Source organism: Bubalus kerabau, chromosome 23 (genome assembly GCF_029407905.1).
Source record: "Bubalus kerabau isolate K-KA32 ecotype Philippines breed swamp buffalo chromosome 23, PCC_UOA_SB_1v2, whole genome shotgun sequence".
Taxonomy (NCBI): Eukaryota; Metazoa; Chordata; class Mammalia; order Artiodactyla; family Bovidae; genus Bubalus; species Bubalus kerabau.
The window spans coordinates 2,118,598-2,131,146 of record NC_073646.1 but is presented as its reverse complement, the minus strand read 5'-3'; the positions used below and the strand labels follow the sequence as shown (position 1 = coordinate 2,131,146).

General features: G+C 58.2%; 2 protein-coding genes across 4 annotated transcripts in view; both read left to right on the top strand.

Moving 5' to 3' along the window:
* The first annotated feature begins 248 nt into the window (after positions 1 to 248).
* PTX4 (pentraxin 4) lies at positions 249 to 4,932 on the top strand. Its single transcript, XM_055561950.1, has 3 exons — positions 249 to 417; positions 994 to 1,618; positions 2,941 to 4,932. Exons 1-3 carry the CDS (start codon positions 277 to 279, stop codon positions 3,579 to 3,581), a joined length of 1,407 nt encoding a protein of 468 aa, XP_055417925.1. The 5' UTR covers positions 249 to 276; the 3' UTR covers positions 3,582 to 4,932.
* Positions 4,933 to 7,195: 2,263 nt separating this feature from the next.
* The window catches only part of CLCN7 (chloride voltage-gated channel 7), a 20,293-nt gene continuing 14,939 nt past the window's right edge, over positions 7,196 to 12,549 (top strand). For all 3 annotated transcript variants that reach the window (XM_055561923.1, XM_055561922.1, XM_055561924.1), the window contains exon 1: positions 7,196 to 7,413. In XM_055561923.1, coding sequence (XP_055417898.1) covers positions 7,261 to 7,413 — 153 coding nt within the window. In that variant the 5' untranslated portion in view covers positions 7,196 to 7,260. The remainder of the gene's footprint in view (positions 7,414 to 12,549) is intronic.

Sequence of the window (12,549 nt, the reverse complement as noted above, 5' to 3'; positions counted from 1 at the left end):
AAGCAATCACCCCGCCCGCCTCCAAGCCAGTTGGACCAGGCCTTGTACCCAGTAGACCTATTTTCCAAAGACACTGCATCTGTTTTCAGCCTGTGTCCTTAAGAACCTCAAGTCTCCAGAGTGAATGTTTCTCATCAAGGTGGTGGGAGGCACCTGACTGCCCGCCAGAGGGGAAGAAGGGAAGCCACCCCCGGGAGAGGCGGGCCAGCCTAGTGGAGGCCCAGCTCCAAGCAGACCGTCCTCCTGCATTCAGAGTGCCTCTCGCCCCTTTTCAGCATGGGCAGCCCAACGGGAAGAGCCCTGCCTTTCTTCCTCATCCTTGTGCACATATATCTACATGGAGCTTTGTCGCAAACAACCGGCCCTGTGGGGCAACGAAAACCATTTTTCGAGAGGCTCCGTAGACTAGAAGAGCAGGTAAGTGCACCCACCATCTGAGGCCGTAGAGTTTTTTAATTGACAGCAGGCGATGCAGAGGTGATACAAAAACAATGGGAAGTTTCTGTGCTCTGTGGGCTCAGAGTGGAGTTTGCAGTTTTTATGGTCTGATTTTTCACCTATGGTTGAAACAGCAAAACAGGTTTGGTGGGCTCCTTCTGAAGATAAGTCAGCTGTGTGTGAGGGTGGGCAGACTTAGGGCGACCCCGAGGAGGGTACCCACAGGTGTGCTGGGGCCTGCTGGGCCTCGGGGTACCGGATCTCAGGTTCCTCATGGAGCAGAGACTCTTCCTGTGTGGGGCCACGGCCGGCTCCTAGGAGCCCAAGCCCTCCTCACTTTGATCCCCACACAAGCCACCCACCCTCACCAGGGGAGTGAAGAGTGTAGCTGCAGGAAGGGGTGGGAGCCGCCTGGGGGCCCTCGCCCCTGCAGCACAGGCCTGGGGTCATCCCGCAGCTGCGAGCTCGGTGCGGGGGCGCTGATGGCAGAGGTCGATCACCTCACTGAGCTGCCCTGAAGACCGAGCCCCGGGACCGCCTGTGTCCTCTCCACAGTTTCGGAGGTTCCAAGAGGTGACCCTGACGCACCTGCAGGGCATCGCCAGCCACTACAACCTGTCCTTCGACATCAAGGCCCGGTTCCAGAGCCTGGCCCATGAGAACCGGGCCGTGGCCCTGGCACTCAACCAGTCGCAGGCGGCCATGCAGGACGAGCTGGGCCACCTCAGGACCTGGGTGCGGAGGACGCAGCGCCGAGGCCGAAAGGCGGACCACAGACTGCTGGCCTTGAGTGCTGCCATGAGCGAGGGCAGCGCGCGGCGTGCCCGGGAGCAGAAGACGCAGAGGGCCGCTGTCTCCAGCCTGGCCCGGGACGTGCGGGCCCTGCAGGACGCGCTGCTCCACCTGACGCCCCTTGTCCAGAGCCAGGGTGCCAGGCTGGCCGCTCTCGAGGGCCAGCTGCGGGTGGCCGGCCCTGGCCCCGCTGCCTCAAATGTGACCCCGGCCCCATCTAGGCCGTCGAACCTGAGTGCCCCGCAGCTGCAGGGGGGCGGGCAAACGACCAGAGCTCCGCCTGAGCCCCAGGACCCATCTCTGGACTTCGCTCACGGTCTCCAGGGGGCACAAGAGCCCCTGAGCCTAGGCAACCAGCAGGCGTGGCCCCCTGAGAGCCCAGGAGAGGGTAAGCACCACGCCCGCTCACCCTCATCAGTCTCCACCTCTCCCTCAGGGGCCTTCTTAGCACTTAGTGCCCTCACACCCCCACACACCCCACCTTCGAAGAAAGGAACTGCCCAGGAGATGGCCTGCCTGCAGGTCAGGCCGTCTGGCACACCTCAGGGTTGGTGATCACACAGCTCAGGGCTGGCATCTTCAGCCGTCACCAGCAGGGTCCTTCCTGCAGGGCCGGGGCCCCGGTCTGTAGCCCGTGGGGTCTGTGCCCACTCGTGGAGGGCCCCTGGTCTCTGCCGCTTCTTATCGCCAGCTTAGGGTTCTCCTCCAGGGGTACCTGGGGTCGGGTCGTCCCCAGCTGTAGGGGCCTCCAGGGCACTGAGACGTTTTCGGCACCTCTCTGGCCTCCACTGTCCTCGAACTCTCAGCTGTGGCCTGGCTGCTCCCAGTCTGGCCTTGCAGCCCTCAGGGCCCATTAGTCTGGAGCAGATCTCGCTCCATCTGCACGGCTCTGGGGGCCTCACCAGTAAGACTGAGCTCACTGGCTGACCTGCAGGGAATCAACAGGGCTCCCGGGAAAGCGGGGCTATAAGTTTGGGGACCCCCAAAATCCTGACAACCGAAACTGTCTGCAGGCGTCATTGGATATTCTCCGGGCACACAGGTGTGTCCAGTTGAGAACCACTGCCCTGGATCATGACAGGAGCCCCTGATTCTACCCTGGAGCTAGAAATGCAGGCTCCCCACCCCTGCACCACCCACCCTCCTTAGGGCAGATTTGGGAAGAAGTCTGGTCAGCAGGATGATGCCACCAAAGATGCCCACGTCCTGGCCTCAGCCCCTGTGGCTGTGTCACCTCACGTGGCAAGAGGACTTTCTAATATAAAAGTCCATCCAGCTCCCTGAGATGGGAGCTGATCCGACCTCATCCCAGGGTCCTCAGGAGAGGGAGGCAGGGGGCTCAGTGTCAGGGACAGAGATGTAAGGCAGGAGCAGAGGTCAGAGGGCAGCGAAGGGCTTCTCCCTGGAGCCTCCAGAGGAACCAGCCCCACCCACACTGTGATCTTCAGCTCAGAGAGACCCACAGGGACTTCTGACATCCAGACTGTGAGATGCTAACTTTGGGTTTTGTTGTGAGCTGCTGCGTTTGTGGGGGGTTTGTCCCAGCAGCCACGTGACACTCATCTGGGGCTCCCTTCTGCAAGGAGCGAGGCTGGCCAGGTGCCCTGGGCGTCAGTCCTCCCATCTGGGAGATGGCGCTGGTCACGTGAGGACAAGTGAGCTGCTGCCCCCTGCAACACGGCCTGACTCTCCCTCCTTGTCTGTTTCTAGTTTGCAACGTGGGCCCTGCACTCGTCTTCCCAAATGCCTCCACCATGAATGTGGGCTTCCTCCGCCCCGGTTTCCTCACGGGTCTGCGGGCCCTGTCCATCTGCAGCTGGGTCCGCACGGCCACGGACCACCTGGGCACCCTCCTGTCCTATGCCACCGAGGAAAACGACAACAAGCTGGTTCTGCACGGCCGCGACTCCCTGGCCCCCGGCTCCGTCCACTTTGTGATCGGAGACCCGGCCTTCAGGGAGCTGCCCCTCCAGCCACTGCTAGACGGCCAGTGGCACCACGTGTGTGTCATCTGGACGTCCATCCTGGGCAGGTACTGGCTCCACGTGGACCGAAGGCTCGTGGCCACCGGCTCCCGCTTCAGGGAGGGGTACGAGATCCCTCCAGGAGGGTCCCTCGTGCTAGGCCAGGAGCAAGACCGCGTGGGGGGCGGGTTTGACAGCTCGGAGGCCTTCGTGGGGAGCATGGCAGGCCTGGCCATATGGGACCGTGTGCTGGTCCCTGGGGAGGTTTCGAACCTGGCCATGGGGAAGGCACTCCCGACGGGTGCCATCCTGACGCTGGCCAATGCCACGTCAGTGGGCGGATTCGTGCAGAGGGTGAACTGCACCTGCCTACAGCTGTGTCCCTGAGGGCTCACGCACACACAGCAGTGGCACTCACGAGGTGGCCAGTGGGAGGGGCACCCCCAAACTCCGCACAGTCCATAGTGGGCCCCCACTCAGACTGATTGGCTGTCTGCTGCCCCCCACCTGGACCAGGCACACCTGCCCTCTAACACAGGATGTGGGCATTGCATGGGGGCGGAGGAGGGGAGCCGGCAAGGCAGAGCCAGGCCACAGGGCCCCCAGGACTGCATTCTCCCCCTCACTGCAGTGTTCTTACAAACGCCCCCCTTTGTAGTATGCGTCATTTCCGCGCAGCTGACCGGCCATGTGGCGGTGGCAGGCTCTAGCTCCACGCTTCTTGGGTATGGGTTTGGGGCAGCCGCAGGCTGGTTCCTGGAAAACTCTTTTCCTTGTGTTAGCTGCCATGGTCCTCTCTCCATGAGGCTTGTGAGAGTTTGTTTGTCTGTTCCCTGTTCCAACATCTCTCATGAGAAGGGCCGGAGAGTCCATTTCCTGGCCCTGCAGCTTCTTCACCCTGGGGGTCCATCAAGGTTCTGTGACACGGCTGGTGAGGCTATCAGAGCCGCCGGGAAGGGGGCTTGCAAAGGAAACAGGCTACTCAGAAACACACATTAAGGATGGGCAATGCTTTTACATACTATGAAATTCACCCATTCTAAGTGTAGAAGATTTGTAGTCAAAGTGTAGAAGTTTGAAGATTTGTAGTCAATCTGCCAAGTATGCAACCTTCACCATGATCCAGCTTTAGAACATTTCCATTTTCCCCCCTTCCCCCATAAAGACATCATGCCTGTTAGGGTCGCTCCTGTCCCCACACAGCCCCTCCCCCAGCTCCGCACCCACGCTTCTGCTTTCCGTCTCTGTGGATTTGCCGGTTCTGGACGTTTCACATAAATGGACTCCGTCACTGTGTGGTCCTCGGTGTCTGGCTTCTCTCACGGAGCATCATGCTTTCCAGGTTTGTCTGTGTTGTAGTGTCTGTCTGCTGCATTCCTTTGTGTGGCTGAATGACCTTCTGTCCTAATGACCCATGTTTGGTTTATCCATTCATCAGTCGATGGAAACTTGGGTGGTTTCCAGTAGGGGGCCCTTGTGAATGAAGCGCTGTACACACCCTCCTCTGAGTCCTTCTGTAGACACATGCTTCTGTTTCTCTTGAGCGGATGCCTAACAGCGGAATTCCTGGGTTAAATGATAAAATCATGTTTAAACTTTCAAAGAAACCACCAAATTGTTTTCCAAAGTGACTGCATTGTTTTATATCCCTGCCGGCACTCTATGATGGTTGCCATAACTCCTCATTCTTGCCGGTACTGGGTATTGTTTTTTAATGGCTGAATAATACTCCATTGTGTATATGTACCACAAGGGTATTGTTTTTGACAGCTTTTTTTTTTTTTCAGAATTTTGAATCATGGCGAGTTTAAAAAAAAAAAAATGCATTGGCAGAATAGGTGTGGGGAATTCCCTGGCACTCCAGTGATTAGGACTCAGCCCGGGAGGAAAAAAAAGAAAAAGAATCAGTGTGATGTAAATTAATCCTTGCAAGAGCTCAGAACCTGAAAGTCAATCTGTGGGCGCAGAAAAGAGCAGCTTTGGGGTGTGTGTGGTGGGGGCGGCGGGCACGTCTGTTCATCTGTCGGAAAAGCTTAGAATCACTAAGTCTGGAAACAGGCCTGCTAGTGGGTGGGGGTTGAGGGGGCGGATGCTGAAATCAGTCCCTGGGGCCTCTTAGCAGTGATCCCAGGCCTTTAGCCAGTCTGGCCAGCCACCTCCCCTCCCCCTTCCCAGCCCATTCCCCAACCACCCATGAGTCAAGGTCAGAGGATGAATCCCAGGTCTGGAAACCCCACTGGGTGGCCACAGGAAGGTCCTAGAACCACAGACTTCTGCTTCCCCTGGCACTTCCCCAGGGCGTGTCTGTCTTCACGGAGAGCTGCCCTTCTCAGTCTCTTCTTTCCCAGGCTCCTCTGGCCTTTTCTGTAGCCCTGGCTGCATTGCACCATTGAGGAGGGAGAGATGACATCTTTTAGGGGAAGACTAATTTGATTAGGAAGTCTTTCTTTAGGGACAGCTGGGTCGCCAGCATTGAGAGAACACGCAGGCTGTTTCCTGCCCTCCGCAGCTTTCATGTGTGTTACGAACACCTGTTATAACAGGTCCATTAACACAGCACTGTCCATTAACCACAGCAGCATTTCTGCCCAGTTTTCACAGATGCTGAAATGGTGGGCATTTGGCAGAGGTAGTGTGGCAGTGGCTGTCTGCCGACCTGCGTCCAGGTGCTTGGTGGGGCCTCTCCAGGAGGGGAGACCCACCTGGGAAGGTGTTTGTGGGGGAGATTGGTGGGAACTCAGGTCGTTAGGCATTTGGGCAGGACTGGGCTTTCCACCGAGGAGTGTAGGGAAGCCCGTCTAGGTTTTGGGGCAGGGGAGGCTGAACAAGACATGGGGATCCCCAATGGGTGAGTGATGGGAGCCATACCCACCTCGAATCCTATCAACCCCACCTCTGATCTGAGTCTGCTGTGTTCCTGGGTAGGGAGGACGGAAGAATGCAGAGGGGCCTCCCCTCCGGACCCCTCGTCCCTAGGCCTGTTCTCACTTCCCCATGGCTCTGTGCAGCTCTCCACAGGCCTGGGCTTCATACAACCTGCACTCGCCCACTCCCTTCAGTTGAGAACCAGCCCCACCGCTCCTCGGAGCCTGAGCCAGCTGCACTCCGTAGCTTCCAGGCCCTCCTCCACAGACAGGGCTGGCTCACGATTGTTCTTATCCCGCAAAAGGGCAAAGCCAGGTCACACCTTTTGTGATCGATCGTGGGGAAAACTTACAATCCTGTTGGGCTTCCTTCCTCTTATTTTGGTTTCAGTTTTGGTTTTATTTTGAAACATGTGGGGGGAAAAAAGCCTATAAAGAACTTCTAAAATGTCTTTATTTTGAAAAGCTTCAAATTTAAAGAAAAAAGTTACCAGAAGAATACATGGCACAGGTGTATTTACCCTGGATTCATCCGTGCTACCATCCCACCAGCTTGCTTTCTCCCTCTGTGGGTAGCTACATACTGTGATTACCACTAGCCTGTGAATCACCTGGGGCTACGCTGCAGACATCACATCACAGTCCCCGAATATCTCAGTGCTGTCTCCAGAGGAAATGGGCTTTTCTGATATGACACCCAGACGAAGATCACGCCCCAGGTTTGGGCGCCGCAGTAACACCCCTACCTAATGCACAGTGCGGTCTCGCGGTGTTCCTCGGTGTTTCTCGGTGGACGCTGACACTGCAGGAAGAGCTGCCTAGCTGGCACGTGTCCCGAAATTGGGGTTCAACTGGATTTTCCCTGTGTGATGCGCTCAGTGCAGCGTTTTCTGCAGGAAAGCCACAGGGCCATGGTGTGTCCTCAGCACAACCGTTTGCTGCGCGGGTACTCGTCCCGACAGGCGGGTCTGCATGCATGGCTGTGCGGACTCGTCCTGGAGCCGGCTCGCTCTCCGCGCGGCCCAGCCGGCGCCGGGCAGCTGGACTGCAACTCCCAGAAGGCCGCGCGCGTCCCGCGGCGCCGTCGGATCACGTGGGCGCCGGCGGGGCCACGTGACCCGGACGGCCGTCACGTGGCGGCTGCGCGGGTCACGAGAACAAACACTGCCGCTGCGCCGGCGGCCGGTCCACTGCGGCGGGACATGGCCAACGTTTCCAAGAAGGTGTCGTGGTCCGGCCGCGACCTGGACGACGACGAGGCGGCGCCGCTGCTGCGGAGGGCGCCGCGGCCCGGGGTGCCGGCCGGGGAGGCGGCGCCGCTGCTGAACGGGGCTGGGCCCGCGGCAGCCCGCGCGGTGAGCCAGGGGCAGGCGGGCCGGGCAGGGTCCGCGCCGCGCTCGCGGGGGCCAGGGGCCGGGGACGCGGCGAGTCCGTGCTCGGACCGCCGGGCGGACGGTAGGGCGGGCTCGAAAGCCGGGCCCGGCCGGTTCTGGACTCGCGGGATCGCGGGGCCGTCCCCTCGTCCCCGGTGGAGCCCGGCCGCTGCGGTCGAGTCCCGGCAGCACGAAGCTGTTTTCTCCCTGTTTGCTCCACAGCGGTTGTGAAGAGAAGGAAGGTGGTCTGCTGCTCAGGTCACCCGTTACTTTTTGTTTTTGTTTTTGTTTTTTTTTTAAATACGAGGTACTATTTTTACCGGGTCGTTTTTGATCCGCTAGGAAAGATGTTTCAAGAGCTTAGGTCGTGGAGTTTGCTTTTGCAGTGGGATTACCTTGGGGACTCGGCCGGACCCCTTTAGACGCAGCGGTGTCAGGGCGATCTTAGGAATGACAGGGACGTGCGTTCGGTTTTCCCGCAGCTGTTCTTTGGAATGCAAGCGCGGCCAGATGCAGGAAGACAAGTCCGAGTGGTCGAAATGTGCCCTGCGAGTCAGCACAGAAGTTTGTGTCACTTAAGTCAGTTCCTGTGTGTTGTGTTAATTTTGAGTTGATTGCGTGGCCTTACTCTGTTTTGTGACTTTTCTTCCCCTTTCTTTTTTCTCACTGTGTCCTAGATGTGTCCTTTACACCCTTGTGTGGTGTTTAATGAGGAAGGACTCAAGCATGGGGCTGTTCCCCTGGAACTTATCTTTAGATTCCCCTGGTCTCCCAGAGATGCATTGGACAGTGAGGGCCACAGTCTGCTCCATGAGTGAGGTCTTCTGCTCAAGCGCTGTCTGTCCTCATGAGAAGGGACCTAAAGGGTCTGACTTGCAGTGGTTTTTTATCTGCTAGGAGACAGGGCTGCTTTATTATTTTCTTCTCAAAGTGTTTGTTTTTGTTCTCCTTAAAAGAAAGTGTGGAGAAGGAAATGGCAACCCACTCCAGTATTCTTGCCTGGAGAATCCCATGGACGGAGGATCCTGGTGGGCTACAGTCCATGGGGTCGCAAAGAGTCGGACATGACTGAGCGGCGGGGGCACTCTTTCTGCCCCCTTCTGATGTCTATGCCAGAATCTTTCTCTATCTCCTTTATACTTTAATAAAACTTGATTACATAAAAAAAAAGTGATCTGAAATCTACAAACTACAAATATGAAACTGGCCCTAAGGGCTGACAGGTAAAATGATTGAAAGCTTCCAGATGGAATTGGAGTTTATTTCAGGACTCAGTGTGCGGGGTTTCCTCAGTTCTCCTTAGACAGCATAGACACGGGAGTTGGCTTTTTTTTGTTTTTCCTTAAGAACCTGTTGACTCTTCCCTTGAAACTCATTCCCCTGTAAAAAACCTTTACGGGCTTTTTTGTTTTACGTTTGTGTTTAATAAGTATTAGTTGCTCTTAAGCAGTTTGAAAATAACCTGTGGTGCATCTGCCGTGTGCCCCAGCTGCACACAGAGGTGAACAGCTCAGCTCCCTTGCCACTGGCTCCAGCTCCAGGAAGAACAGGCCCAGGGCTCCGGGAGGACTGTGTGAGGGGCCCCTAGGGCAGGAGAGGTCACCTTGGGTCCAGTCTTGAAGCCTGCATGATCCTCGGGCCAGTAGACAGAGGGGAGAGAGAAAGGGAGAGTGCATTTGGGAAGCAAATTGTAGTTGAGTGGTGGGGCCGGGGAAAGAGCCAAGATGGACCCGCAGGGACAGCTGCGGGCTTCCTGTTGTCTTTATCTCGTGGAGAATCCTCGGGAAGCTGGAAACTCCAGCCTTGAAGGATGCTCAGACGGCCGAATGGAGGGGCTAGGGGTCACCGGAGGCATTGATGCAGGAGCTTTGCTCTGCACCAGCAGAGGCAAGTGCTCAGGCTCCTTGCTGGCAAGGAGGGTCACCCATGTCCAGCCCCCAGCCGCCCGTCATGAGGCGGTCAACACTGGTCACTCCCAGGGGTATTAGAAACAGCAGTTTGGCTCTGGTGGTCTTTGGTTTGCCCCTGACTCAGCCCCTCAAGGCCAGCCATCTTGCAGGAGGGGCGGTTCTGGACCTGCGGGCTGAGTTCACCGCAGCACACTTAGAAGCTGCTCTTGGAACAGGGCCGTCTGAACTGAAGTGGCAGCCGGCCGGGTTTCCTGCCGGGCGTCCCCAGCTGGAGTCTGGTGCACCCGGTACGGGAACCTGCCAGGCGCTGTGGGGGCTGCTCTGAGCCGTCCTGGGCAGGATGGTTGTGAGGCGCCCCGAGTGTAGCCCCATCCGTCGGGAACCAGGCCATTCGGAGCTGCTTTCTCTCTCTGGTCCTCGGCCCGTCATGCCCGAGTGTGAGGTGAAGGCAAGTCGCTGCCTGTCCACCCCTGGGCAGGGGAGGTGGCGTCAGCCAGCAAGTCACAGTCATGTGTGCGGGCAGAGGGCGGGCAGCAGGAAGCGGAGGCGCCTCAGGACTCAGAGGGAAGCCTGAGCCGGCAGCAGCTCCAGGCTGGGGTGAGCGTCGGCGGAAAGTCCCTCTGCCTCCGTGTCCGCTTGCTGTCCTCCTCCCTTTCCAGCTGCCCTGGCTCCATGTCACAGGGTGCAGGCCAGCCACCCCGGCACCCTCCCCGAGGGCTCCCTCTCTCCCCTGTCTCCCCCAGGCCTGCAGTAGCCTCTTCCCAGGGCCGGTGCAGGCGGCTCAGAGTCTGGGAGGCAGAGGACGTGAGTACAGCTGAACTGTGCGGGAGAGGTGAGGACAAGGTGGGCCCAGAGCCAGTCAGGGCATCCGGGAGGCCCCCAGGGCAGAGGCGGCTGTGCCCGGACAGCGAGGCCATGGTGGGGCTGTTCTCATCCCCCACCGTCTTCCATCAGCTCTCGGCCCGATGCCACCGCCCCCGCCGCCGTTGGACCCTGGCCTCTCTCTTGGGCCCTGGCATCACCCTCAAAGCCTTCCTTTACGCTGACTTTGTTTATGGGCAGCCTGGTTTTTCTGACTGTAAGCCCCTGGTGGCAGAGGCCCTGTGCGTGTCCTCAGTGCTCAGGGCAGGAGGGCTTCGGGCTGAGGGGGGTTGGAAAGCAGAGGGCAGGGGTGCGCAGACAGCCGGTAAACTGTTTGCCGTTTGTTTTAATGATGCAAAAACTATGTAGCACAGTTTACCACCTCAACCGTGACTAAGCATACACAGTCGGCAGCACTCAGTCGACCGTCAGCAGCAGCACCTCCAGGACCTCTCGTCCTCCCAGACTGAACCTCTGTCCCCTGTGAACCCCGACTCCCCGGCCCTCCCCCAGCCCCTGGCAAAGGCCGGTCTGCTGTCTGTCTGCGTGATGTCTCAGAGCAGCGGCGTCATACGGCGTTTGTTGTTTTGTGACTGGCTTCTTTCTCTCGGCGCCTCCAGGTCTGTGCGTGCTGGAGCATGTGATGGGGTTTCCTCCTTTCTAAGGCGGAACAGCGCTGCACCGCGTGCATGGACGTTAGGCTTATGCACCATCTTCCAGTGGGCAGTTGGGGTGCTTCCGCCCCTTGGCTACTGTAAACGATGCTGCTGTGAGTGTGGGTGTACACACACCTCTTTGAGACCCCTTTTGCTGGTCATTTGGGCCTCTACCCAGAGGTGGAATTCCTGGATCATGAGGTAATTCTATTTTTAATTTTTTGAGGAACCGCTGTCCTGTTTTCCACAGCAGCTGCTCCGTTTTATGCTCCCAGCAACAGCGCGCAAGGGCTCTGGTCCCGGCATGTCCTCACCAGCGCTTGTTTCTCTGTTTTTTTGACCCTGGCCGTCCTCACGGGTGTGAGGTGGTATCGCACTGTGTTTTTGATCTTCACGCCCCAAGCCCCGTGGCCGGTCTTTTTAGTCAAGTCGTTCATTGCTGTCCGGCTGCAGGAGTTCCGTTCTGTAGGACTAGTTTCTTTTCACTCTGTTCATCGTTTCCTTTGATGCACAGAAGTTCACATTGATGTAGTTCCCTTCGCATATAAATTTTTAATTAATTGTGGATTTACGAGAAGTTGAAAAGACAGTACAAGAAGGCCTGTGTGCCGCACCCCGTCTCCCGGGGGCCTTCCGTCTTACCCCGGGGCAGTGCCGTGCCAAAACTGGGCGCTGACGTTGGCACAGTGTGTGTGCCCAGCGCCCTGCTGTCCCGCAGGGCACACCTGTCAGTGCCCGCATCCTGCCTCTCTCAGCCACTGCCCAGCCCCTGCCTGCTCTCCCTCAGGACTGGCGTTCCAAGCATGTTGGCTCAGGGGAGCCACATGGAGTGAAATCTTGCAGTCCTTTCGGAAGCATGGAGGTTTCATCCAGGCTGTCGTGTGCATCAGCAGTTTGGGGAAGCGCTAGCAATTAGCTTGGGTGTAAGAAAAGAGAGAAAACAAGTCCCCGTAAATCCAGTAAACGGCTTTTTCATCACAGAAGATAATTGGTTTGTGAGATGCTCATAGAGTTCGGGAGAGAGATGATGAAAACACGAGGGCGCTGGAGGAGGCGTGCGGCCGGGAGCCTCAGCAGGGGCTCCGTCCCTGCAGGAGCCCGTGTCTGGGTCTGACCGCAGCTCCCTGCTGCCCTCATGTGCTCACCCGGTGACTCCTGCTGGGGGAGTCCACGCCTCTGGGGCCCTGCTGCCCACCTCTGCCTAGGCCGCGTGGTTGCAGCCTGGCCCTCAGGGGCTGTTGAGCTGGCAGGGGAGCTGGTCTGTGGGCCGACGGCTCAGCGGGAGCGACTGGTGGTGCGCTCCGTCAGTGGCACTGAGACGCGTGTGCCCCTTCCGCCTGGTTCTGCGGCTCCGCTTGTTGGGTCGGAGGGCAGCTAGGTCTTTCCTGCTGCTTTCAGAATCCCACTTTCAGCTTTGCCTGTCTCTGCACCCCATCTCCTCAATGGAGAAGTCCCCAGTGTGTGCTCCGCCGGCAGGCTGGTGGCCGGCATGCCCTCCGGTGACATGTGGCTGTGTGGGGAGCACAGGCTGCAGCCAGCTCGGGCCCGGCCTGTGAAGTCGGGTCCTTTCTGGCCCAGCGGGCCAGGCCCTCCTGCCTTCCTCATCAAGGTCAGCAGTTTTGAGGATGTTATCGATTGTTTTTAGGAAAGAGAGCAGTTGTGTTCTCTGCTCACTCCTGTTGTACTGATGT